Below are 25,554 nucleotides of genomic sequence, written 5' to 3'. Positions count from 1 at the left end.
GTTTTATTTGTGTGCTGCAAAATGGCAAAAAGCATTTCACTTCACTACACCTGGGTGTATGTGAATGTGACTAATAAAAAAACCTTTGATACCTTTGAGAGTAAAGGAGAGGGGAGAGCACGAAGCCTTGCGGTGCTCCTATGCTGAGGGTCCAAGATGTGCTTTCCCTGCCTCACATGCTGCTTCCTGTCTGTCAGGGAGTTGATGATACACTGAGAGAGGGGTTCAGGTACAGTCAACTTGGAGAGTTTGGAGTGTAGTAGCTCTGGCACAATGGTGTTGAATGCAGAGCTAAAATCCACAAACAAAATCCTTACATAGGTCCCCTGGCGGTCTAGGTGCTGTAGGATGAAGTGCAGACAAAGGTCTACTGTGTCATCCACTGATCTATTGGCCCGGTATGCAAACTGCAGAGGGTCCAGCAGGGGGTTTGTGATATTTTTTAGCTTGGCCTGCACAAGCCTTTCAAGGGTCTTTATGGCTACAGATGTCAGTGAGACAGGCCTGTAGTCATTAGGACCAGTAATCCTTGTCTTTTTGGGTACAGGGACAATAGTGGAGACTTTGAAGCAGGCAGGGACAGTGCATGTTTGCAGGGACTGGTTGAAAAGCAAAGTTTTCCATTATCATGGTTTCAGATTGAACAACTAAGAGATGAGAAAATGGACCATCAGTGCAATTGAAGTACGAATATAGATAAGTCAACCATCTTGTGTGATTATTATGTAGTTAGTGTCGTTCTGTGCAACCTAGACTAATGGATTGACTGATCACCTCAGATTTCCCTGAAAATCAGTGTCTGTACATCAGAGCACACACGTAACACAATAGAAAACAAGGTCTCATCTCCAAATTCCAATGGACATTTGGCAATAATTCGAGCTATATCAATGGTTCATAACTTCGAAGGAACTTTGAGTTGAAAGTTGATTTTTCTGCTGTGTTCTTTGTACCCGAGGTGTGCAAAACATGATTTTCAATCAAATCTGAGGGTGAGATGGTGTCCTTCTTACTTACTTTTATTTGGTACAGAATCAAATCATCCAATACCAAGCAATTTATATACATCTCTGATTAAACATCAAAGTTTGCTGGATCTTGGTTCTTGAAAATGGGATTTTTGGACCTTGAAAGTCCTTGAATTTATGGCCAAGTGTACAAATCCTGCTGCCTTTTTATGTGTGTGTCTGCCTGCCTCTGTGTGTGTTTGTGTGTGTCTGCCTGTGTGTGTCTGCGTACGTGTGTCTGCGTACGTGTGTGTGTGTGTGTGTGTCTGCGTACGTGTGTGTGTCTGCGTGTGTGTGTGTCTGCGTGTGTGTGTGTGCGTGCGTGTGTCTGCATGCGTGTCTGCGTGTGTATGTGAAGTTTGCATATTTTTTCAGTGGCCGTATGTCCCGACTACAATCAGTCTGAAGAAGGGTCCTGACCCGAAACGTCACCTATCCATGTTCACCAGAGATGCTGCCAGACCCACTGTTACTCCAGCACTTTGTATCTTTTTTTTTGGTAAACCAGCATCTGCAATTCCTTGTGTGTACATTAGGCCGTTCTATCAACTGGCACTCATTAGGTCCGTGATCACAGGAGTGATGGGTGTGAGAGGTGGAGTGTCGGATCATGAGATTATGGGCAACACACTGACACTGCTTCACAACGCCTGATACCCGTGTTCGATCCTGACCACGGGTGCTGTCTGTGTGAATGTGTGGGTTTCCTCCCACATTCCAAAGATGTGCAGGTTTGTAGGTTAATTGGCTTAAGTAAAAAACTGAAAATTGCCCCTAGTGTGTAGGATAGTGCTGGGGGATCACTGGTCACCGCGGACTTGGTGGGCCAAAAGGTCTGCTGCCGCACTGTATCTCTCAAGTCTAAAGTGTCCAGACCCAACACATCACCTATCCATGTATTCCAGAGATGCTACCTGACCCGCTGAGTTACTCCAGCACTTCGTTTTGCTCAAGATTCCAGCATCTGAAGTTTTGTATCTGCAAAATTTTATTAACTGTTACAAATTTTAATGACGATTTGTGAATTCCGTCAATGGCAAGTTTATTTCTTACCTGAGCGGTAGGAACACAGGGCGCTAGTGACTGTCACATTCCAAGAGCAACGTGAAACTAACGTTTCTCTAGTGAAGACTACGATTATTTAATATGTGTTAGGTTAACTCTAAGTGTGTGGCGTCTGATTTGCCAGTGCAGGGCAATTGTGTGGAGTTAAAGTGAAGGGGATTCTCGAGGTATGTGCTGTCAGTGTATATGGGGGAGTGGGAGGGAGGGGGTGTGTGTGAGGGGTAGTGAGTGTATGAAAGTGTGAGAGAGAAAGTAAATGGGTGTGAAAGAGGAAGAGAGGGATAGGGAGCATGTGATGGGGAGGGGAGTGAGTGATCAAGTATATGAATGTGAAAGGATATGTGTGTGTGTGTGTGAGTGAGTGTGGGCCTCTCCCTCACTACCGCAGCATCACCCCCCTCTGTTCCTGGCAGTGTTTCCTGCTCAGAGGTCGGCGGACTCAGGCAGGGGTGGCCCGGTCCAGCCGCGGGCTCTGCGGTTGAAGCTGGGCCTGTTGGTAAGGCGGCTGACGTCCGGGGCCACGGTTTCCTCCGGCGTCTCCATGTTCTCCAGGTCCGGCACTGAGAACAGCCTCCCGCAGCCTCCGAACGGGATGGCAGCTCTGGAACAGCACAGGGAACAGAACTCAGCCCCACTGAGACAGTGCAGGCCCTTCAGCCCAAAGCACCTGTGCTAAACATAGAGTCGTACAGCATAGGAACAGGCCCTTCGGCACAACATGCATGTATTAACCCTCGAGTCAGACAGTGCCCAAACAAACCATTCTGCCCAACGTGACTGTACTAACATAGTCATAGAGCACACAAACAGGCCCTTCAGCCCAATGTGCCTGTACTAACCCTAGTCATACTGCACAGGAATGGACCATTCGGCCCACTGTACCTGTACTAACCCTGGAATCGGATAGCACACAAACATGCCATTCAGCTCACTGAGTTTGTACTAACCCTAGAGTTGCACAGCACAAGAACAGGCCCTTTGGTCCAACATACCTGTACTAGCCATAGAATCATGCAGTACACAACACAGAGCCTTTGGTCCAGTGTACCTGAACTAACCCTATAGTCATGCGACACATGAACAGGTCCTTCGGCCCACCATACCAGTATTAACCGTAGGGTCATACAGCGCACCAATAGGCCCTTCAGCCCACTGTACCTGTACTAACCATAAAATGGTACAGCAGAGGAACAGGTCCTTTGGCCCACTAAGTCTGTACTGACCCTAGAGTCATACAGTGCAGGAACAGGCCCTTTGGCCCACCAAAGCTACTGACCTTAAGGTCATTGATTGGGGCGATACAGTGGTAGAGCTGCTGCCTCACAGCGCCTGAGACCCGGGATGAATCCTGACCTTGGATGCTGTCTGTACAGAGTTTGTTCTCAGTGTATCCATGTGGATGTTCTCCGGGTGCTCTGTTTTCCTCCCACATCCCAAAGTTGTGCATGATTGTAGTTTAATTGGCTTCTGTAAATTGTCCCTGCTGTGTAGGATAGTGCTAGTGTAGTCGGCATGGACACGGTGGGCCGAAGGGCCTTTTTCCGTGGCATAACTCTGAAGTAAAAGTTTAAAGTAAATGAGCAAAATTAGACCATTCGGCCCATCGAATTCTTGGGGGGAGGTCACATCGCCTAGGGTCATTTGTGGTCAGCATGGGCTCCGTGCGTTCCCCTGCAAAGGGGAGCTCCAGTAAAAGATTATTAGTGAGTTAGCAACACTATTTCTGCACTTAGGTCTAACTTGGATCATGTATTCATTACATGGCACTGTAGTGAAGTCACTTCAGCCCAGAATAAACCAGAGTTTAAATGTTGGACCTGTGCCCTGTACAGAAAAGCCATGTGTTTAATGAATTATATATGAATAAAATATTCTGATATTACCGTGAACACTCAGTCTTTTTCCCAAGGGTAGAGGCTTGTAAAACTAGAGGGCGCAAGCTTACGGTGCGAGGGGAAAGATTTAAGAGGGACATAGACCATAGATCAGTACAGAATCATGATAGGAATAGATCCGGTAGACGCACAGTCTCTTGGCCAGAGTAGTTGAATTGAGTAGCAAAGAACACAGGTTTAAGGTGAGAGGGGAAAGATTTAATAGGAATCTGAGGGGCAACTTTTTCACACAGAGGGTGGTGGGTAAATGGAACGAGCTACCGGAGGAGGTAGTTGAGACAGGTACTATTGCAACATTTAAGAAACATTTAGACAGGTATGTACATAGGACAGGATAGCTTCAGAGGGACACAAAATTGCTGGGGAAACTCAGCGGGTGCAGCAGTATCTATGGAGCGAAGGAAATAGGCGACGTTTCGGGCCGAAACCCTTCTTCGCTCCATAGATGCTGCTGCACCCGCTGAGTTTCCCCAGCAATTTTGTGTACCTTCGATATTCCAGCATCTGCAGTACCCTTTTGATAGCTTCAGAGGGATATGGGCCAAACGCAGGCTGGTGGGCCTAGTGCAGGGGATATGTTGGTTGGAGTGGGTAAGTTGGGTTGAAGGGCCTGTTTCCGAGCTGTTTGACTCTATAACAGTACAGAAGATCGACACAAAGTGCTGGAGTAACTCAGAGGGTTAGCCAGCATCTCTGGAGAAAAACAATAGGACATTTTGGGTCGGAGCCCAAATCGGGGCCGGCAACAGATAACCTCAGTAATGTTGGCTGGGGAAGGTGTGATAACAGGAGGGATACAAGGATGCGAACAGTGGAACTGGCAGGATGACAAGGGTGGGGAAGGAGAGAGTGGAGGGGAGGGAATGCAGGTTACTTAGAATAGGCCCTTTGGCCCTCATTTTGCAGTGCTAATTTGATCTGCCTGCACGTGGTCCATATCCCTCCATGCCCTGCATATCCATGTTCCTGTCTAAAAGCCCCTTGACCACTATTGTATATGAAGGAGGGTCCTGACCTGAAACTTCACCTATCCGCGTTCTTCTGAGATGCTGCCTGACCCGATGAGTTACTCCTGCACTTTGTGTCTTTTTTTGTAATTCAGAATCTGCAGTTCCTTATTTCTGCAGTCATATCTGCGTCCACCACCACCCCTGGCAACACTCTGTGTGTTAAAAAAAAACATACCCTGTACATCTTTGCCCCTCTCACCTTGAAGTTACGCCCTCTAGTACTTGACAGAATAAAATGATATACCTTTAGAAAGATGAGGAGGAATTTCTTTAGCCAGAGGGTGGTGAATCTGCCAAATTCATTGCCCCAGACAGCTGTGGAGGCCAAATCATTGGGTATTTTAAAGTGGAGATTGACAGGCTCTTGATTACATAGACATAGAAAATAGGTGCATGAGTAGACCATTCGGCCCTTCGAGCCAGCACCGCCATTCAATATGATCATGGCTGATCATCCAACTCAGTATCCTGTACCTGCCTTCTCTCCATACCCCCTGATCCCTTTTGCCACAAGGGCCACATCTAACTCCCTCTTAAATATAGCCAATGAACTGGCCTCAACTACCTTCTGTGGCAGAGAATTCCAGAGATTCACCACTCTCTGTGAAAAATGTTTTCCTCATCTCGGTTCTAAAAGATTTCCCCCTTATCCTTAAACTGTGACCACTTGTTCTGGACTACCCCAACATCGGGAACAATCTTCCTGCATCTAGCCTGTCCAACCCCCTAAGAATTTCGTAAGTTTCTATAAGATCCCCCCTCAATCTTCTAAATTCTAGTGAGTACAAGCCGAGTCTATCCAGTCTTTCTTCATATGAAAGTCCTGACATCCCAGGATTAGTAAGGGTGTTAAAGGTTACAGGGAGAAGGCAGGAGAGTTGGGCCGAGAGGGAAACAGATCAGCCATGATCAAATGGCGTAGTAGACTCAATGGGCCGAATGGCCTAATTCTGCTCCCTATGTCTTATGGCCTTATACCAAAGATAGACACAAAGTGCTGGAGTAACTCAACGCGTCGCGCAGCATCTCTGGAAAACATGGGTAGGTGAAGTTTCGGGGCAGACTCAGTAGGCTAAAGGGCCTGTTTCCATGCTGTATGTCAAAATTAAACTAAATCTCTGCAGCCCTTCCAGCTTGACAACATCTTTCCTATAACAGGGTGACCAAAAGTGGACTGGACTGAAAATCCAGGAGTGGGCATATTGAACCCCCCCTCTCCTCCCCCCCCGCTCCCCGGCACTTACCTGTTGAAACACCGGTAGGTTTGGAGCTTGGGGTTCGGAGGGGCTTCTGGAAGCTCATTGATCATCATGTCGATGAGATGGTCCTGGTATCCCAGGTCCTCTGTCCAGGGCGACTGGTATGACCTCGGGATGGCCGTGATGTTGAACTTCTCTGGTGGGATTTCCTTCAGCGGACCGGAGTAACCTGGAGAGTCAAGGGCAGAGGACCATTAAATCCAGATGTGGACGCCAGGAACTGCAGATGCTGGTTTACGGAAAAAATGATCCAAGTGCTGTAGTAACAGTGGATCAGGCAGCATCTCTGGAGAATGTGGATACGTGATGTTTTGGGACTTCAGGCTGATAATCTTGGCTGTTGAGACCATCCTCTCGGCCCAAGGGACCATTGATCTCCATCTAGGGACCAACGATCTCCTCCACACAATGGACCATTGATTCCCCTCCACCCAGTGACGATCCATCTTCACCCTGGGACCAATGATTTCCTCCACACAGGGACCATTGATCTGCTCCACTCAGAGACCATTGATATTCATACATCTTGGTACCATTGACATTCACCCAGGGACCATTGATTCCCATCCACCCTGGGACCATACATCTCCTCCCCCCTGTAACCATCGATCTCCACCCAAGAACCATTGGCCCTCCTCCTTCCAGGGACCATTGCTCTCCCTCCTTCCAGCGACCACTGATATTCCTAGAAACTTGTCACAATTGACTTCCTCCCAAGGACAATTTATTCTCCTCCACTCTGGGACCATCTATCTCCTCCACCCACATTAATTCCCTTCCACCCTGGGACCATTGATCTGCTCCACCCAGGGCCCGTTGATATTCCTACACCAAGGACAATTCTTTCCCCTCCACCCTGGAACCATCTATCTCCTCTGCCCAGGGACCATCTATCTCCTCCACTCTGGGACCATTGATCTGTTCCAATCAGGGACCATTGAGATTCTTACACCTTGACACCATTGACCCAAGGACAATTTATCCCCCTCCATTCTGGGACAATATATCTCCTCCATCTAGAGACCATTGATTCCTCTCCACCCTGGAACCATCTATCTCCTCCATCCTGGTACCATCAATTTCCTCCACCCAGGAACCATAGATCTCCTCCACCCATTAACCATTGATTTCCCTTCTGCCCTGGGACCATTGATCCCCACACAAGGGCCATTGGTTCCTCTATGCCCTGAGACCATTGATCTCCTCCACCCTGGGACCATCGCGGTATGGGAGGTCGTAACCTGGAGCGATGATGCTGGGGTTCAGCACGACGTTGATGTTCTTGGCCGCGGAGAGCCTGCCGAAGGGTTTTGGAGCCACGGCCGGGCCAGGATGCTTGCCGCGATGGGCGATGTGGACCTCCGACCGGTAGTTTTCCTTCATCCCATCAACGTTCTGCGGAGCAGGGAAGCAGCGTTTGAGATATGGGTCGACGGCAGGGGTGTTTTAGTTTAGTTCCGTTTCGAGATACAGCGCGAAAACGGGCCCTTCGGCCCAATGAGTCCGTGCCGACCTGCGATCATTCCATGCACTAGCACTAGCGTACACACTAGGGACAAAGTACAATTTTTACCTAAGGCAATTAGCCCACAAACCTGGACGTCTTTGGAGTGTGGGAGGAAACCCACACGGTCACAGGGACAACTTGCAAATTCCGTACAGACAGCACCTGTAGTCAGGATCGAACCCGGGCCTCTGGCGCTGAAATGTAGCAACTGTGCCGCCTGTTGTGAGAGATGGTGCACAGCCCAAACCCCCTTGGCACACTGGCAACTAAACAGGGATTTGGGTTAACGTATGAGGAGCGTTTAATGGCACTGGGCCTGTACTCGCTGGAGTTTGAAAGGAAAGGGGACCTCATTGAAACTTACCGAATAGCGAAAGGCCTGAATAGAGTGGATGTGGAGAGGATGTTTCCACGATTGGGAGAATCTAGGACCAGAGGGCACGGCCTCAGAATAAAAAGACGTACCTTTAGAAAGGAGATGAGGCGGAATTTCTTCAACCAGAGGATGGTGATTCTATGGAATTCATTGACACAGATGGCGGTGGATACAATGTCATTGGGTATGTCAGTGGAGATTGATAGGTTTCTTATTCATGTACCTGTCCAAGTGTCTTTTAAATGTTATTATAATACCTGCCTCAACTACCTCGTCTGGCAGCTCGTTCCATACACCCTGTGTGAAAAAGTTGCCTCTCTAGTTCCCAGATGGTAACATGCTTTACAACATCCTTAAAATGTTTGCTGATAGTTCCATAGACTAAAAACCAACATTTCCCTGGGACCATCAATGTTCCTCCACATAGAGTTCAATGGTCTTTCTCTACCCTGGGACCATTGATCTTCCTCCACACTGGAACCACTGATCTTCATCCATCCAGGGACTGTTTGGTCTCCACCCATGGACCATTGATCTGCTCCACGCTGGGTTCATAGATCCTCCTCTACCGATGAACCACCAATCTTCCTCCACACTAGGACCACTGATCTTCCTGCACCCAGGGACCATTGGTCTTCCTCCACCTGTCCATTGATGTCTCTCCACCCAGTAACCATCAATCTCCTCCAGATAGGGTTCATTGATCTTCACCCAGTGACCATGGATCTTTCTCAACCCTGGGACCACAGATGTTTCTCCACCCGTGGGACAATTGATCTCCACCAAGGGTCCCCAATCCTTCACCCCCCCCCACCCCCCCCCACCCCCTCCTCAGGAACCCAGTCAATGATCCTCACGGAGGCGTTGGTTTACCATGTGTCCCGGGCCAGGATATCCCGCAGCGTTCATGCCACCGAGGCCACTCCTTCCTGGCGCTCCTCCTACCCCTTCCACCGTGAACTTGTCGACTCTCTTCTGCCTCATCTGGAACATCTTGGATCCCTTGTTGGCGAAGAGGGAGAGTTCCTCCATCATCAGGTCCTGGGGAACACTCACCTTCTTGCCCAGGTCAAGTTGCACTATTGCTGAAAAACACGGAGGGGGGTAGAGGATGGAGAAGGCAACTTAATCGGCAGGAACCAGAGGTGGTTGAATGGCACACAAACCCAAAATCAATACAGAAATGCAGGAAACACTCAGCATCCCGAACTTTACGCTGGTGCAATGGCAGAGTTGCTGTTCAGAAGCAAGATAACAGAGGGGAAGAAGCTGTTCCTGAGTCTGGTGGTCTGCGCTTTTAAGCTTCTGTACCTCCTGCCGGAGGGGAGAAGGGGAAATGATCGGGGTGGGACAGGGCCTAGTCTTTGATTATATTAGCTGCTTTTCCCGAGGCGGTGTGAAGTGTTGATGGAGTCTGGTCTGTGTGATGGATTGGGCTACATCCACAACTCTCATTTCTTGCGGCCTTGGGCAGAGCTGTTCCCAAGCAAAGTTGTGATGTATCGCGACGGTATGGACTGGGCTACATCTCCACCCAAGACCTTTGGAGGGTGTGGATCAAGAGAGGGGTAGGCAAGGGAGAACTTCTTTAGTCAGAGGTTGGTGAATCTGTGGAATTCATTGCCACAGACGGCTGTGAAGTCAATGAGTATATGTAAGATGGAGTTTGATAGGTTCTTGATTAGTAAGGGCGTCAAAAGTTAGGAGGAGAAGGCAGGAGAACGGGGTTGAGAGGGAAAGATAGATCAGCCATGATTGAATGGCGGAGTAGGCACGATGGACTGAATGGCCTAATTCTGCTCCTTTGTCTTATGGAGGCGGATATAATCTTCAGTCTATGGGCGGCATGGATGAGATGGGCTGAATGACTCGTCATCTCTCCTCAATCCACCCCTGTGCCGTGAATGACCAATCCCTTAGACTTTAGACTTTAGAGAAACAGGCCCTTCGGCCCACCGAGTCCACGCTGACCAGCGATCCCTGTACACTACACACTAGGGATCATTTGCAGAAGCCAATTAACCTGCAAACCTGCATGTCTTTGGAGTGTGGGAGGCATCCGGAGAAAACCCACGCGGTCACAGGGAGAACAGACAAACTCCGTATAGACAGCACCCGAGGTCAGGGTTGAACCCGGGTCTCTGGCGCTGTGAGGTGGTGGTTCTACCGCGTCTGAGGGTTCTTACCTCCCCCATGGGCTTCCCTCGCGATGGCCGATGCCTTCTCCTTCCTCTCCCGTATTAGGGAAGCATGCGACATCATTCCCAACGTTTACTCCGGTGCTGGGGGAGAGAACAGCAGAGAGGGCAGCTGAGCCATAGAACAGTACAGCACAGATTCAGGCCCTTCGGCCCACAATGTCTGTGCCGGTCATGATACCAAGACCAAATCTTATCTGTGTGCACGTGATCCATATCCCTCCATTCCCTGCATATCCAATTGCCTATCCAAAAGCCCCCTAAATGTCACTATCGTATCTGCCTCCACAACCATCCCCAGCATTACTTTAGCTCCTCTTCAGTCTTCTGGGACCTCGTCTGTGGCTTGAGAAGATGCAAAGATCTTTGTCAAGGCCCATGCAATCTCCTCTCTAGCCTCTCTCAATAACCTGGGATAATATCCCATCCCATCACAGAGACTTATCCTTAGTGCTTAATCTACTTGTATTGCCACTTTCAGGGAGTTATGGACTTGGACTCCAAGATCCCTCTGTACATCAATGCTGTTAGGGGTCTTGCCGTTAACTGTATACTCTCCCCTTTACATTTGACCTCTTCAAGTCCAACACCTCACACACTTGCTCGGATTAAACTCCATCTGCCATTTCTCCGCTCATTTCTGTAGCTGATCTATATCCCGCTGTATACCTTGACCTCTTTCCCCACAGTCTGTGACCCCAGCAATCTTGGTGTCATCTGCAAGCGTATTAACCAAACTGTCTACATTTAAGTCCACACTGTAGACGCAAGGAAGTGTCCTCCAGAGATGTGTAGATGTTGCCTTACCCACTGAGTTACTCCAGCACCTTGTGTTTTTTACATTTAACTCCAAATCATGTATGTGTGTGTGAGTGAGTGTGTGTGTGTGTGTGTGTGTGAGTGAGCGCGTGTGAGTGAGTGGGTGTGTGTGTGAGTGAGCGTGTGTGAGTGAGCGTGTGCGTGTGTGTGAGTGAGCGTGTGCGTGTGGTGTGAGTGAGTGGGTGTGTGTGTGAGTGAGCGTGTGCGTGTGTGTGTGAGTGAGCGTGTGCGTGTGTGTGTGAGTGAGCGTGTGCGTGTGCAGACAAACAGCAGAGGTCCCAACACAAATCCCTGCAGACCTCCACTGGTCACAGGCCTCCAGCCTGAATATTGTCTTTCCACCACAACCACCTATCTGCCTTCTATCAGTAGGCTGGTTCTGAATCCGAGCGACCAGGTTTAGAGTCAAGAGTTAACTTGTCATTTATACCGAAACGGAACAATGAACTTTTTATTTGCAACAGCACAACAGCTCTGTGAACAGAGTACTCCATAGATAATATAACAACCAAAAGCAGGTTGATAAATAAAATCCCCAATATTAGTGCAAAACAAAGCAAAGGCCCAAAGTCCCCAGTGTCAACCAAGACCGTTCATTGTTCATGGTTTAGTTGGAGTTTGTAGCGTTCAAGAGCCTTGGTTGATGGGAAGAAGATGGGAAGGTCTCTGTTCATCCCCTGCATCCTATTCTTCTGGATCAGCCTACCTGTGGTATTATTATATACATTAGTGAGAATAGCTTTAAGGTGAGAGGGGAAAGATTTAATAGGAACTTTTTCACTCAGAGGGTGGTGGGTGTATGGAACGAGCTGCCAGAGGAGGTAGTTGAGGCAGGTGTATTCATAACATTTAAGATGCTTGTGCAGGTAAAAGGACATGAGAAGTTTGGAGTAATATGGGTCAGGTGACAGCAGGAGGGCCCATAGGCACCAGGATCTGCAAATGCAGGTTTTACAAAGAAAAATGACACAATATGCTGGAGTAACTCAGTGGATCAGTCAGCATCTCTGTAGAACATGGATAGGTGACGTTTGGGTCAGGACTCTTCTCCAGACTATCAATAGACAATAAACACTAGACAATAGGTGCAGGAGTAGGCCATTCAGCCCTTTGAGCCAGCACCGCCATTCACTGTGATCATGGCTGATCATCCCCAATCAGTACCCCATTCGTGCCTTCTCCCCATATCCCCTGACTCTGCTATCTTTAAGAGCTCTATTTTTTTTTAAATATTTTATTTTATTAGAAGTAAGTACAGTCATATGGCACCAAAGTGCCTAATATATATTTTCATAATACATTTTATGTACAACTTCTTTTTTTTTTTTTGTTACATTGAAAAAATATTAGAATAAGAAAAAGAAGTTAGATAGTAAAGGATAGAAAGATGTGAAATATATAGTGTGTGAAAAAAGAAAACGAGTAAATGAAGAAAGTTGAGAGAGAAAATAGAGAAAAGAAAATAAAATAAAAAAGAAAAGGAGATCATTATTTATAATCTTGACCAACCCTCGTCCAGTCCTGAAACAGTTATTTTTTACAATTGTGTTGCACCATATGATTCCAAAAAAACGACGAATGGAGACCAACTCGTTATGAATTGGTCTGATTTATCCATTAGGAGGAATCGCATTTCCTCAAGATGAGCGGTGTCCAACATACTTGCAATCCACATTTTAAGCGTTGGTATTGATGTACCCTTCCAAAATTTAAGAATTAATTTTTTTGCTATTATTAAACCATAGTTAAGGAATAGATTTTGAGATGTGTTCAATTTATTCCCATCTTCCATTACACCAAATATAATCGTTTCAGTATTAGGTTCCATTCTTGTCTTGAATAATTTTGTAAATATTTCAAAAATATTTCAGCTCTATCTAACTCTCTCTTGAAAGCATCCAGAGAATTGGCCTCTGTCGCCTTCTGAGGCAGAGAATTTCCCAGATTCACAACTCTCTGGGTGAAATTTTTTTTTCTTATCTCCGTTCTAAATGGCTTACCACTTATTCTTAAACTGTGGCCCCTGGTTCTGGACTCCCCCAACATCGGGAACATGTTTCCTACCTCTAGCATGTCCAAACCCTTAATAATCTTATATGTTTCAATAAGATACCCTCTCATCCTTCTAAATTCCAGAGTGTACAAGCCCAGCCGCTCCATTCTTTCAACATACGACAGTCCCGCCAGTCCCGAGATAACCTTGTGAACCTACGCTGCACTCCCTCAATAGCAAGAATGTCCTTCCTCAAATTTGGAGACGAAAACTGCACACAGGTGTGGTCTCACTAGGGCCCTGTACAACTGCAGAAGGACCTCTTTGCTCCTATACTGAACTCCTCTTGTTATGAGGCCAACATGCCATTCGCTTTCTTCACTACCTGCTGTACCTGCATGCTTACCATCATTGACTGATGAACAAGGACCCCCAGATCCCGTTGTACTTCCCCTTTTCCCAACTTGACACTATTTAGATAGTAATCTGCCTTCCTGTTTTTGCTACCAAATTGGATAACCTCACATTTATCCACATTAAACTGCATCTGCCCACTCATGTAACCTGTCTAAGTCACCCTGCCTCCTCATAGCTTCCTCCTCACAGTTCACACTGCCACCCAGCTTTGTGTCGTCTGCAAATTTGCTAATGTTACCTTTAATCCCTTCATCAAATCATTAATGTATATTGTAAATAGCTGCGGTCCCAGCACCGAGCCATGCGGTACCTGCCTGCCATTCTGAAAGGGACCCGTTAATCCCACTCTTTGTTTCCTGTCTGCCAACCAATTTTCTATCCATGTCAGCACTCTACCCCCAATACCATGTGCTCTAATTTTGCCCACTAATCCCCTATGTGGGACTATCAAATGCTTTCTGAAAGTTCAGGTACACTACATCCACTGGCTCTCCCTTGTCCATTTTCCTAGTTACATCCTCAAAAAATTCCCATATACAAGAGGAACGAGCCATCTTTGTCGGCATGGAATAATTGGGCTGAAGGGCCTGTTTCTGTGCTGTATGGCTCCAGGAGGCGATGACTCTATGATCCAAATGCAGTTCTACATACGGATGGCAGTTTATGTCAATGATCCCAGCGAGAGTGATCACGTTTCCCACTGTAAGCAAAATATAAAATCGGAGCGGAAGATTGGAGATTAATCTTCATGTCATGCCACAGCCGCTGCCATCTTGGCTGCCGATGACAGTGAGGGTTTATTTCAACTAAAGTCAACGAGAAGCAGTCACGGTGGGAATGAGATAAACAGTCCGAGACGTGTCAATATGTGAAACCAGCTCACAATGAGTTAAAATAACCTCCGAGTTTAGTTTGGTTTAGTTCAGTTTATGATCACGTGTACCGAGGTACAGTGAAAAGCTTTTTGTTGCACGCTATCCAATCAGTGGAAAGACTATACATGATTACAATAGTCGCCCGCAGTGTACAGATACAGGATAAAGGGGAAGAGGAAGCTAGGAGGGGCAGGACATGGCCTGGTGAGGTGAGGGGGATAGGTGGATACAGGTGAGGGGTGGGTGGGGGTTGATAAGCAGATGGTAGGACAAAGGCCAGAGATGAAAAGACAGAAGGTGTGAATTGTGAAGCTAGAGGAAGGAATGTAGGTAGCCAAAGGAGGGGTAGGGGAAAACATGTGGGAGTCCAGGCGGGACACAGGGGAGATAGATGCGGGGAAAGAGCGGGGGTGGGGTTACCTAAAATTGGAGAATTCAACGTTCATACCGCTGGGGTGTAAGCTACCCAAGCGGAATAAGAGGTGCTGTCCCTCCAGTTTGTGTGTGGCCTCACTCAAGTAATGGAAGAGACCCAGGACAGAAAGGACAGTGTGGGAATGGGAAGGGGAGTTAAAATAGTTAGCAACCGGGAGTTCCAGCGGACCGAATGAAGTACATTAGTTGCTGGAAAGGCTAGTAGGTGGATTTCCTCTTGTGGAAGAATCTAGAACAATGGATCACTGAATAAGAGGTGTATAAAATCAAGAGGGGTATAGATAGGGTGAATACATGTCACACCAACCAAGATGCCCCATCTACACTAGTCCCACCTGTCTGCGTTTGGCCCTTTCCCATCCATGTACCTGTCCAGATGTCTTTTAAATGCTGTTATAGTACCTGCCTCAACTACCTACTCTGGCAGCTCATTACATACACCCACCATCTTCTGTGTGTAAACGTTGCCCCCCAGGTTCCCATTCAATCTTTCCCCTCCTCACTTTAAATCTACACTTGATTCTTGGGTTCTTGATTTCCCCAACCCTGGTAATAGACTCAGGGTGCTGTCTGTATGGAGTTTGTACGTTCTCCCTGAGACCGTGTGGGTTTTCTCCGGGTGCTCCGGTTTCCGCCCACATCCCAAAGACGTGCAGCTTTGTAGGTTAATTGGCTTAGGGAAAAAATTGTGAATTGTCCCTCGTGGGTAGTATGGTGCTTGTGTACGGGGTAATTGCAGGTCGGGTGAAGGGCCTGTTTCCATGCTATATCTCTACACTACACTAAATGGTGCCATTCATTCACAGAGAGGTACAGCTGGGAAACGGGCTGTTCTACCACTCGACCACACCATGGCGGCATTTGTGATGGTAAATTAACTTGTAAGGCGGCACATGTTTGTTATCTGGGAGGAAACGCAACCATTGAGTACAAGAGTCAGGAAGTCACTATAGGACTTTGGTCAGGGCTGCAGTTGGAGTATTGCGTGCGGCTGTGGTCGCCCCATTACAGGAAGGATGTGGAGGCTTTGGAGAGGGTGCAGAGGAGGTTTACCAGAATGATGCCTGGAATAGAGGGTATTAGCTACAGGGAGAGGGTTGGACAGACGTAGATTGTTTTGCCTAGAATGATGGAGGTTGAAGGGAGATCTGATATATGAAACTATGAGAGGCGTAGATAGTGGAGGCAGAGCCTTATTCCCTCAGGGTGGAAATGTCAAAGCCTGAAGAGAATAAGGTGAGAGAGCGAAATATTTAATGGAGATGTGTGTCGGAGGCTGAGGGGAGACCTAAGAGAAGTATATAAGGTACACAAAAATGCTGGAGAAACTCAGCGGGTGCAGCAGCATCTATCGAGAGAAGGAAATAGGCGACGTTTCGGGCCGAAACCCTTCTTCAGACTGATGGGGGGATAGAAATATATAATATTATGAGGCATAGATAGGGTAGACCTTTATCCCCAAGGTGGAAAAGTCAAAGACTGGAGGGCATAGCTTTAAGGTGAGAGGGGCAAAGTGTAAAGGAGATAGATGTGTGTACACAGAGGGTGGTGGGGGCCTGGGACGCACTGCCAGGGGTGGTGGAGGAGGCAGATATGATAGTGGTCTTTAAGAGGCTTTTAGATTATGCAGGGAATGGAGGGATATGGATCATGTATAGAAGAGATTAATTTAACTTGGCATGAAAAGACATTGCAGTGCTGTTGTAGCAACTCTGATAATACTGTACAAGTGTGGTCACTATTTTATTGCTGGCAACAGTAGTTATTTTGACAGCGTGTTGAACGATGGGACAATCTGCTTCGATGAAGAAGTAATCTTGTCTTCAACACTCCAGGGAAGCTGCAAATCTCTTCCGACTGATACAGGATGTGATCTGCAAAGATTTCTTGTGTCAATCAGTATTTTCTCTAACTATTACAGGTGTGTGGTGCAGGGCATATTCACTTAGTTTATTGTCACGTGTACCGAGGTCGAGTGAAAAGCTTTTCACTGTCAGCAGAAAGACTATACATGATTACAATCAATCCACAGTGTACAGATACAGGATAAAGGGAATAAAATTTAGTGCAAGGTAAAGTCCAATAAAGTCCGATTAAAGATAGCCTGAGGGTCTCCAATGAGGTAGATCGGAGGTCAGGAACGCTCTCTAGTTGGTGATAGGATGGTTCAGATGCCTGATAACAGCTGGGAAGAAACTATCATTGAATCTGGAGGTGTGGGTTTTCACACTTCTGTACCTCAAGCCTGATGGGAGACAGGAGAAGAGGGAGTGACCGGGGTGAGACTGGTCCTTGTTTATGTTGGTGGCCTTGCCAAGGCAGCATGAGGAGTAAGTGGAGTCAACGGAAGGGAGGTTGGTTTGTGTGACGGTCTGGGCTGCGTCCACAACTCTCTACAATTTCTTGTGGTCTCGGATGGAGCTGTTCCCAAAGCTGGTTCCATTAGGTTGCACCATGGCCCGGTACGAAGGCGATTACAGAGAGTGGTGGACACTGCCCGGTCCATCACGGATACTGACCTCCCCACCATCGAAGGGATCTACAGGAGGCACTGCCTCAAAAAGGTAGTCAGCATCATCAGAGACCCACACCACCCTGGCCACGCTCTCATTTCACTCCTACCGTCGAGAGGAAGGTACAGGAGCCTGAAAACTGTAACGTCCAGGTTCAGGAACAGCTTCATCCCAAAAACAATCAGGCTCTTGAACGCTGCACTGCACCAACCTCGGCAACCATGATCTTCTATGGACTGTGTCTTTGGTTGCACTACAGACTTCAGTCTTTGCACTATTGTAGGTACTTAATATTATGGTTATTAATTTATTGTACTATTGATTATTGTATATGTATCTGTGTGTTATTGTGATTACAGGCATGTTAGGCTGCAGTAAGTAACAATTTCATAGCTCTGCTGTCGGTACATATGATAATTTTACCAGGATTCTGCCTGGATTAGGAGGTATTAGCAACAGGGAGAGTTTGGGCAAACTGGGATTGTTGTCTCTGGAACACCTCTGGTTGACGGAAGACCAGATAGAAGTATCTAAAATTATGGGAAGCATAGTAATTATGGGGAGATAGTCAGAACGTTTCTTCCCAGGGTGGAAATATCAATGACTAGAGGGCATACACGTGCGTGTTTGTAGCTGACTTGTCCCTCTGTAAAATGACCGTGGGATGTAGGGAGTGGATGAGAAAGTGAGATAACGTAAAACTAGTGTGAACGGGTGATCGGTAGTCGGCACGGACTCGGTGGGCCGAAGGGCTGGCTTCCACGCTGCATCTCTGAACTAAACTAAGTCCAAATGCCAATGGCCATTTCCATATTTAGCCAGCACACGATATATAAGCAAGGGTAGAAGAAAGCGGTTTATTTCGTGAATTGTGAAAGCAACCACAGAAATAGCAGTGTGACCATAACAATATGTGGCCTATTACCAACTAGAGAGCGGTCCTGACCACCCATCTACCTCATGGGAGACTATCTATCTTTAATCAGACTTTACTAGACTTTACCTTGCACTAACTGTTATTCCCTTTATCCTGTATCTGTACACAGTGGACGGCTTGTTTGCAATCATGTATAGTCTTTCCGCTGACTGGATAGCACACAACAAAAAGTTTTTTCACTGTACATTGGTACACGTGACAATAAACAAAACTAAACCAGTATCTGTACATTGTGGACAGCCTGATTGGCATCATGAGTAATCTTTCCACCGACTAGATAGCACGCAACAAAATAGCTTTTTACTGTACCTCGGTGTACGTGACACTAAACTAAACTATACAAAACCTTTTGTGGAAGATTAGTTTTTTACGGTGTCCACAAGTGTGAACAGGTGATCAATAGTCGGTGCAGACTATGTTTCAGATTCTGTGCATCTAAAGAGCTTGAATTAGAAGCAGAATTTGTCGATCTCCTACCTTTGCTTTGACCTTTGGTAAACCCCTCCTTATTAATTCTCCTTTTCGTTTGCCTTCTAACTCTCTTCCAATACACACTCCTGGTTTCTCCCACGCTCTCCGGGAAATGAGTGCGGGTCCTAATTCCTCTCTGTCAATCTCTCCCGGCCAGTCCCAGAAGTGGGAGCTGAGGATGCCAAGTTCCTGCACACCCTACATCAGATTTATATTTAGTTCAAGACATCTTTGTTGCCTCTTGCCTGCAACATGTCTGCACAGCTGCCCTGCACTGCAAGCTAACATCGAAGCTCAAATAGCCTGTCAGAAAAACAAGTTGGCAACAGCAAGTGTTAGACCCAGGGGAGAGGTCAACGATGGCCCAAAGCGTAGCACTTATTAATGTACTAACGTACGAACAAGGCCATTCAGCCCCTCAGACCACCGTGCTATCACATGTGGGCTGATCTGATTAAAACCACGCACTCCCACCTCCCCTTGGTGGAATACATAACAGTACAGCACAGGAACAGGCCCTTCGGCCCACAATGTCCGTGCCAAACACGATGACGGTAATTTAATCTCCTCTGCCTGCACGTGATCCATATCATTCCATTCCCTGCATATCCATGCGCCTGTCTCCTCTGCTAAATCATACCATACATGAGCACATCATAGTAGTTCTAAAGGATAATTAACAGAGTGCAGAATATAGTTTTACGCTACAGAGGAAATGCAAGTGAAAAAAAGTGTCAGGGCCGAAACTAGGTAGGTTGGAAGATCAGAAAATTCATCTATAGCATATGAGACGTCCGTTCAAGAGTCTGATAACAGAGAGGAAGAAACTGTTCCTGAGTAGGGTGGTGCGCGCTTTCAACTCGATTCCATCTACACCACGCAGCCTCGGGAAAAGCAGCTAACATCAAGGACTTGTCCCTGTCCCACCCCAGTCATTCTCCCCACTCCCTATCCGGCAGAAGGTATAGAAGCTTGAAAGCGCGCGGCACCAGACTCAGGAAAAGCTTCTTCCCCTCTGTTATCAGGCTTCTGAGCGATCATTCCACAAGCTAGGGTACTGTCCGATTCACCTCTACCCCATTGCGGACATTGGACTTTGGAACTGATGCGCTACAATGCTGAGAACTATATTCTGCACTTTGTATCTTCCCCTTTGTACCTGTTGTACTTGAGTTTGCCTCAAGTGTTATCTGATCTGATTGGATAGCATGCAAAATTTAAAGCAGCAGTGGTGCAGCGGGTAGAGCGGTTGCCTCACAGCGCCCGAGACCTGGGTTCAATCCTCACCTCAGGTGCTGTCTGTGTGAAGTTTGTATGCTTTCCCTGTGTCCATGTGGATTTACCTATCTAAATATTTCCTCAATGTTGTGATAGTACCCTGCCTCGACCACCCCCCTCCGGCAGCTCGTTGCACACACCCACCATCCTCTGACTGAAAAAGTTACCCCTCGGGTTTCTATTAAATCTTTCCCCCCTGACCAGGTGCTCTGGTTTCCTCCCATATTTCAAAGATAGCAGGTTTGTAGGTTAATTGGCCCTCTGCAAATTGCCCCCTAGTGTGTAGGGGAGTGGATGAGAAAGTGGGATAACATAGAACTGATTAATGGTCGGCATGGACTCGGTGGGCTGAAAGGCCTGTTTCCATGCTGTATCTCTAAACAAAGCTTGCAGATGTAGCCCAGTCCATCACACAGACCAAAGGGAACATCAACCCCATTGTGAATATTGGACTTTGTCTCTGGAACTGATGCGCTACAATGCTGAGAACTATATTCTGCACTCTGTATCTTCCCCTTTGTTTTACATATTATACTTGATTTGGAGTTGATTGTATCTATGTGTAATATTATCTGATCTGATTGGATAGCGTGCAAAACAAAATCTTTCCCCTGTACCTCAGCACACGTGACAATAATGAACCTAAACCAATGTTTGCTCCAGGTTCCGGCATCTGCATTGCCTCCTCCTGCCTTCAGTTCTATCCGAGAAACTCCCATTTGAAACAAGCGGAGAATAATTGGGAATGACGGAAAGAAATAAAGACCACAATGGGAAATATTCCACATCCGTACGTTTTTATATAACAGCATTTCATTTACATATCATTATAATAAAAAAGTTTGCAATCTTTCAGAAATCAGAACCTGCCACACAGCAAGAAGCGCAGAGAGAGATGATTTGATGGCCTATGTGCTTTCTTGTTGCTATCTGACTGCTGAAAGCGGAATTAAAAGTGTATATTGTCTTGCAAGAGATTTAAAATGGATCTGCTTCAGAATGGATAGTTGTTGGTTTCTTACCCGTTGGCTAGGAAAGAGAATTTCAAAGGTTCCTTAATTATCAGATGTACAGTGATTTTTTTTGTCTTCAGATCAATAAGATTATTGTCACATGAGTACAATCCCAGGTTAAGCACATAATGCACAGAAACAGCCCACTGAGTCTGTATGCAAGAATCGCCAGGTTTGGTAACATTTCCCAGTCCCAGCTGCAGTTGGCCATATTGGTCCATTGCAGGCGTCGCCTCTGTGCGGATCATCCCGTGAACCATTGTCCCTCTCCTCGTCCGGCCATCTTCAGCCTTCGTGCCCCCGGGGCACCTCCCACAACCGACCTTGAGGGAATGGAAGATAAGACCCCCCAGTCCTTCCTACTGTCCCTTGTCCAGTGTCTGCCATCGTCACCGACTCCCTCCACCCTCCTCTCTGGTTCCCGGTCTTCGGGTTGAGCAGGGGCCGGGCTCAGCGGCTTCCCTCTCCCAGTTCCACAGTGGGGGGATCCAGGGCTGCTGGTGGGAGACGGCCACGACTCGTCAGGGCCAAGCTTCTTGCTAAATTCCTTTTCAATTTTCTTTAAAAGTTTGCAATCTTTTCAAACTTCAGTGAGATTTTTAATTATGAGAAATCCGGAAAGAATCTGAAGTTTCTGGCTTAGAAACTTTCTGATTGCATTTCTACAAAAACAACTTCTAGTGAGACAGTGGGTTGAGTTGCTGCCTCACACAGCACCAGAGACGTGCGTTAGAATCTGACCACGGGCGCTGTCTGTGTGCAGATTATGGATTACAGCATCCATAATCCCCATCGCTCCCATTCTCCCTTTCCAATTTCCCTCTTGCCCATTCCTTCTCACGCCATCAGTTACCCTTTGATTTTGCTGGCAATTGGCAACAGTTACAGTGGTCCTTCCCGCAAGTCTTTGGGGGTGTGGGAAAACCCACACGGCCATGGGGGTGACGTGCAAACTCCACAAACAAGCACACGCTCTCTCAGTGCCGGAGGTCAGGACCAAACCTGGAGTCTCTGGCGCTGTGAAGCAGTATCTCTACCCGCTGTGCCAGCGACCTCTGTCCACATTTGCCTGGGGACAGGCGTGCATCCAATGTCACCATTCATTTGCCACGCACACTTTGAAGTTTGTGGAATAAATTGGTGCGTTAAAGAAGCAAAGTCTGAGCAGAATTAGGCTATTCAGCCCTTCAAGTCTACTCCGCCATTCACTCATGGCTGATCTATCTATTCCTCTCAACCCCATTCTCGTGCCTTCTCCCCATAACCCGACACCCATACTAATGAAGGATCCGTCAATCTTAACTTTAAAAATACCCAATGCCTTGGCCTGCTCTGCCCTCTGTGGCAATGAATTCCACAGATTCACCACCTTCTGGCTAAAGAAATTCCTCCTCATCTCCTTTCTGAAGGTGCGTCCTTTTATTCTGAGGCTGTGGCCTCTGGTCCTAGACTCTCCCACTAATGTGAACATCCTATGCACATCCACTCTATCCAGGCCTTTCACTATTCAGTAAGTTTCCATGTGGACCCCCTCATCCTTCTAAACTCCAGCGAGTACAGGCCCAGAGCAGTCAAACGCTGGACATATGAATTGTGTGTTTGCTTCCAGTAAGCAGGTAAGATGAACGCGGCCAGCTGATGTCCGTCCCCAGTGTCATGTTCATGTTCATAAGTGATAGGAACAGAATTAGGCCATTCAGCCCATTAAGTCCACTCCGCCATTCAATCATGGCTGATCTATCTTTCCCTGCTAACCCCACTCTCCTGCCTTCTCCCCATAACATCTGACACCCAAGAATCTATCTATCTCTGCCTCAAAAATACTCATTGACGGCCTCCACAGCCGTCTGTGGCAATGAATTCCACAGATTCACCACTGTCTGATGTCGGGATGAGTCACCAACTATGGTCTTTCTGGTGAAGTCACTCCTACGGCGCTGGTGGGAGGGAGATCCCGGGATTCAGGACGACGAGATGTGTCCAAGTCGGGACGGAGCACAGGATGTGGCGTAGCAGCAAGTAGAACCACTGCCTCATGGCGCCAGAGACCCAGGTTCGATCCTGATCTCGGGTGCTATCACTGTCTGTGTGGAGTTTGCACATTCTCTCTGCAACCGCGTGGGCTTCCTCCGGGCGCTCTGGCTTCCTCCCATGTCCCAAAGATGTGCCCGTGCTGGTTTGTAGGTTAATTTTGCCCTTTGTAAAAGTTGCCCCCTAGTGTGTAGGCAGTGGATGAGCAAGTGGGATAACGTAGAATTAGTGTGAGCAGGTCGGCACAGACACGGTGGGCTGGATCTGGATCTGGCAATCGAAAGCTTCAAAGATAAAAAGTGTTCGATTTCTGAAGGCTTCTCGCTGCAGACTCCGTTCCTTCCTCCACAGATGCTGCCCGACCTGCCGGGTGTCTGCAGCCTGGCGGGTCTTGGTGATGGATGCCAGTCTGCGGCCTCTCGCTGCCCGCTGCACCTCCCGCTGGCGGTGGAGAGGGGAGTCATTGCTCGCTGGTCCTGCGTCTGTTCGCACACCAGCCCCTGGGGCAGAAGTTGTGGTAGCTGGGAGACCGGGCTCCGGAATCGTCCGAGCCCAGGGAGAACTCCGAGTCGGTCAGCGATCTGCGGTACACCCTCAGCGGCGATCGGATGTACGCGGCCGGAGGGGAGACTCCCGGGGAGAGAGGGGAGAAGCAGTCACTCCGGGGGCTGAGGGGGGACGGCGGCTCTCCGGGAACGCCGGGAGAAGAGGCGCTGGAGTCGGAGAGCTTCTTGCGACGAGCCGCGATCACCACGTTCTTGGCCAGAAGATCCTTCAGCCGGCGGCTCCCCGTCACCTCCGGCCCTGGCGAGAACGAGGGGGTGACTGGGCTTGGGGGGGACCGGGGACTCATCACTGCCTCCCTCTGGATGGTGTCCATGTAGGTCCTGGGGCCACTGGTTCTACGTTCCAGGGTGGTCTTCCACGGGGGAGTCACAGGAGATGTCCACCCCTGGTTTATTACAAAAATAAATGCCATCAATTATTTACAATAATCATATTTACAACACATGCAATACCAATGCACCCACCTCCGTGATACAAAGTTATCAAATACCCTTAATAGTAAATATTAAATAACTATATTACAATCCTGATCCAGGATACAGTTAACCCCTCGTGGTACCCAGCGGTCCCGGAACCCTCCACGCTGCCCGTGGGCACCACGTGAACCCTGGGCGTAACCCCGGAATAGGGACAGGCATTCGGCACGGGCAGAGCCCTCTTCCGCCAGGCGCCGTGACCCACGAATGGCCAGGCCCAGGAGCAACCCAACCAGGACATCCTCTGCTCCAACCTCTCCCCTACGCACAGGGTGCCCAAAGATGAGGATGGTGGGAGTGAAGTGCAGCCAGGAGGCAAGGAGCGGCCCCTTCAAATACTCAAACAGGGGCTGCAACCTCACACACCCCATGTCGGCATGGAACACACACTCTTCCAGCCTGCAGAAGTGGCAGGTGAAAGGAATTCATTGGATTGGACTTCTCCATTACCCTGATGGTGAAGATGGCCGTCAAAAATTGCAGCAGGATCATTTGGTTGGCCAGGTGGGCTGAGGAATGGTTGATGGAATTTAATACAGAGAAATGTGAGGTGTTGCATTTTGGAAAATCTAACATGGGTAGGATCTACGCTGTGAACGGCAGGGCTCTGGCGAGGGTTGCAGAGCAGTGAGATCCAGGAGTGAAGGTACATAAGTCCTGGGAAGCGGTATCACAGTTAGATGGGGTGGTCAAAAAGGCTTTTGGCACATTGGCCATCAGTCAGAGCATCGAGTAGAGACATTGGGAGGTCATATTGCAGTTGTAGAAGACATTGGTGAGGCTGCCATTGTGTTCAGTTTGGGTCACCATGTTACAGGAACAATGTCGTCAAGCAGGTAAAGGCGCAGAGAAGATTTACGAGGATGTTGCTGGGACTCGAGGGCCTGATCTATAGGGAGAGGTTGAGCAGGCTAGGACTCTCTTCGTTGGAGAGTAGGAAGATGAGGGGTGATCTTATGGAGGTGAACAGAATCATAAGAGGAACAGATCGGGTGGGCACACACAGTCACTTGCCCAGAGTTGGGGAATCGAGAACCAGAGAACATAGGTTTAAGGTGAGGGAGGGAAAGATTTAACAGAAACCCGAGAGGTGGCTTTTTCCACACAAAGGGTGGTAGGTGTACGGAACGAGCTGCTGGAGGAGGTAGATGAGGCAGGTACTATCGGAATGATTAAGAAACATATGCACACGTACATGGATAGGAAAGGTTTAGAGGGATATGGGCCAAACACGGGTACATGAGACCAGTGTAGATGGGACATGTTGGTCAGCGTGGGCAAGTTGGACTGAAGGGCCTGTTTCCACAGTGTATGACTCTATAATGGAATGCTATTTATTGTCAATCAAACCTAGGTTTGAACGAAATTACATTTACTACAGTTTTTCACATTACAATTTGTTCTATAACATA

At 47.8% G+C, this 25,554-nt stretch overlaps 2 protein-coding genes and 1 long non-coding RNA gene across 3 annotated transcripts in view; 1 reads left to right on the top strand and 2 right to left on the bottom strand.

Moving 5' to 3' along the window:
- The first annotated feature begins 218 nt into the window (after nucleotides 1-218).
- LOC116978542 lies at nucleotides 219-23,439 on the top strand. The gene is made up of 3 exons (XR_004413467.1): nucleotides 219-229; nucleotides 17,823-18,090; nucleotides 23,335-23,439. It is a non-coding gene; the product is annotated as an uncharacterized LOC116978542 (long non-coding RNA).
- Nucleotides 1,978-19,019, bottom strand: myoz3 (myozenin 3). The gene is made up of 6 exons (XM_033029750.1): nucleotides 18,784-19,019; nucleotides 10,306-10,401; nucleotides 8,993-9,204; nucleotides 7,478-7,631; nucleotides 6,222-6,405; nucleotides 1,978-2,673 (listed from the first exon to the last, which is right to left on the bottom strand). Exons 2-6 carry the CDS (start codon nucleotides 10,379-10,381, stop codon nucleotides 2,496-2,498), a joined length of 804 nt encoding a protein of 267 aa, XP_032885641.1. The 5' UTR covers nucleotides 10,382-10,401; nucleotides 18,784-19,019; the 3' UTR covers nucleotides 1,978-2,495.
- The window catches only part of synpo (synaptopodin), a 20,347-nt gene continuing 18,035 nt past the window's right edge, over nucleotides 23,243-25,554 (bottom strand). Inside the window, exon 4 of the mRNA XM_033029749.1 lies at nucleotides 23,243-24,051. Coding sequence (XP_032885640.1) covers nucleotides 23,560-24,051 — 492 coding nt within the window. The 3' untranslated portion in view covers nucleotides 23,243-23,559. The remainder of the gene's footprint in view (nucleotides 24,052-25,554) is intronic.

This window comes from Amblyraja radiata, chromosome 11 (assembly GCF_010909765.2).
Source record: "Amblyraja radiata isolate CabotCenter1 chromosome 11, sAmbRad1.1.pri, whole genome shotgun sequence".
Taxonomy (NCBI): Eukaryota; Metazoa; Chordata; class Chondrichthyes; order Rajiformes; family Rajidae; genus Amblyraja; species Amblyraja radiata.
This window is presented reverse-complemented; position numbering and strand designations above follow the sequence as displayed.

What these genes read in the sequence shown, in the direction of transcription:
- myoz3 (XM_033029750.1), bottom strand. Translation starts at nt 10,381, where the DNA reads ATGATGTCGCATGCTTCCCTAATACGGGAGAGGAAGGAGAAGGCATCG. An exon ending in ATCCTGGCCCGGGACACATG is followed by an intron (nt 7,632 to 8,992) that starts GTAAACCAACGC and finishes CCTGCTCCGCAG; the next exon opens with AACGTTGATGGGATGAAGGA. An exon ending in CCCCAGCATCATCGCTCCAG is followed by an intron (nt 6,406 to 7,477) that starts GTTACGACCTCC and finishes TTGACTCTCCAG; the next exon opens with GTTACTCCGGTCCGCTGAAG.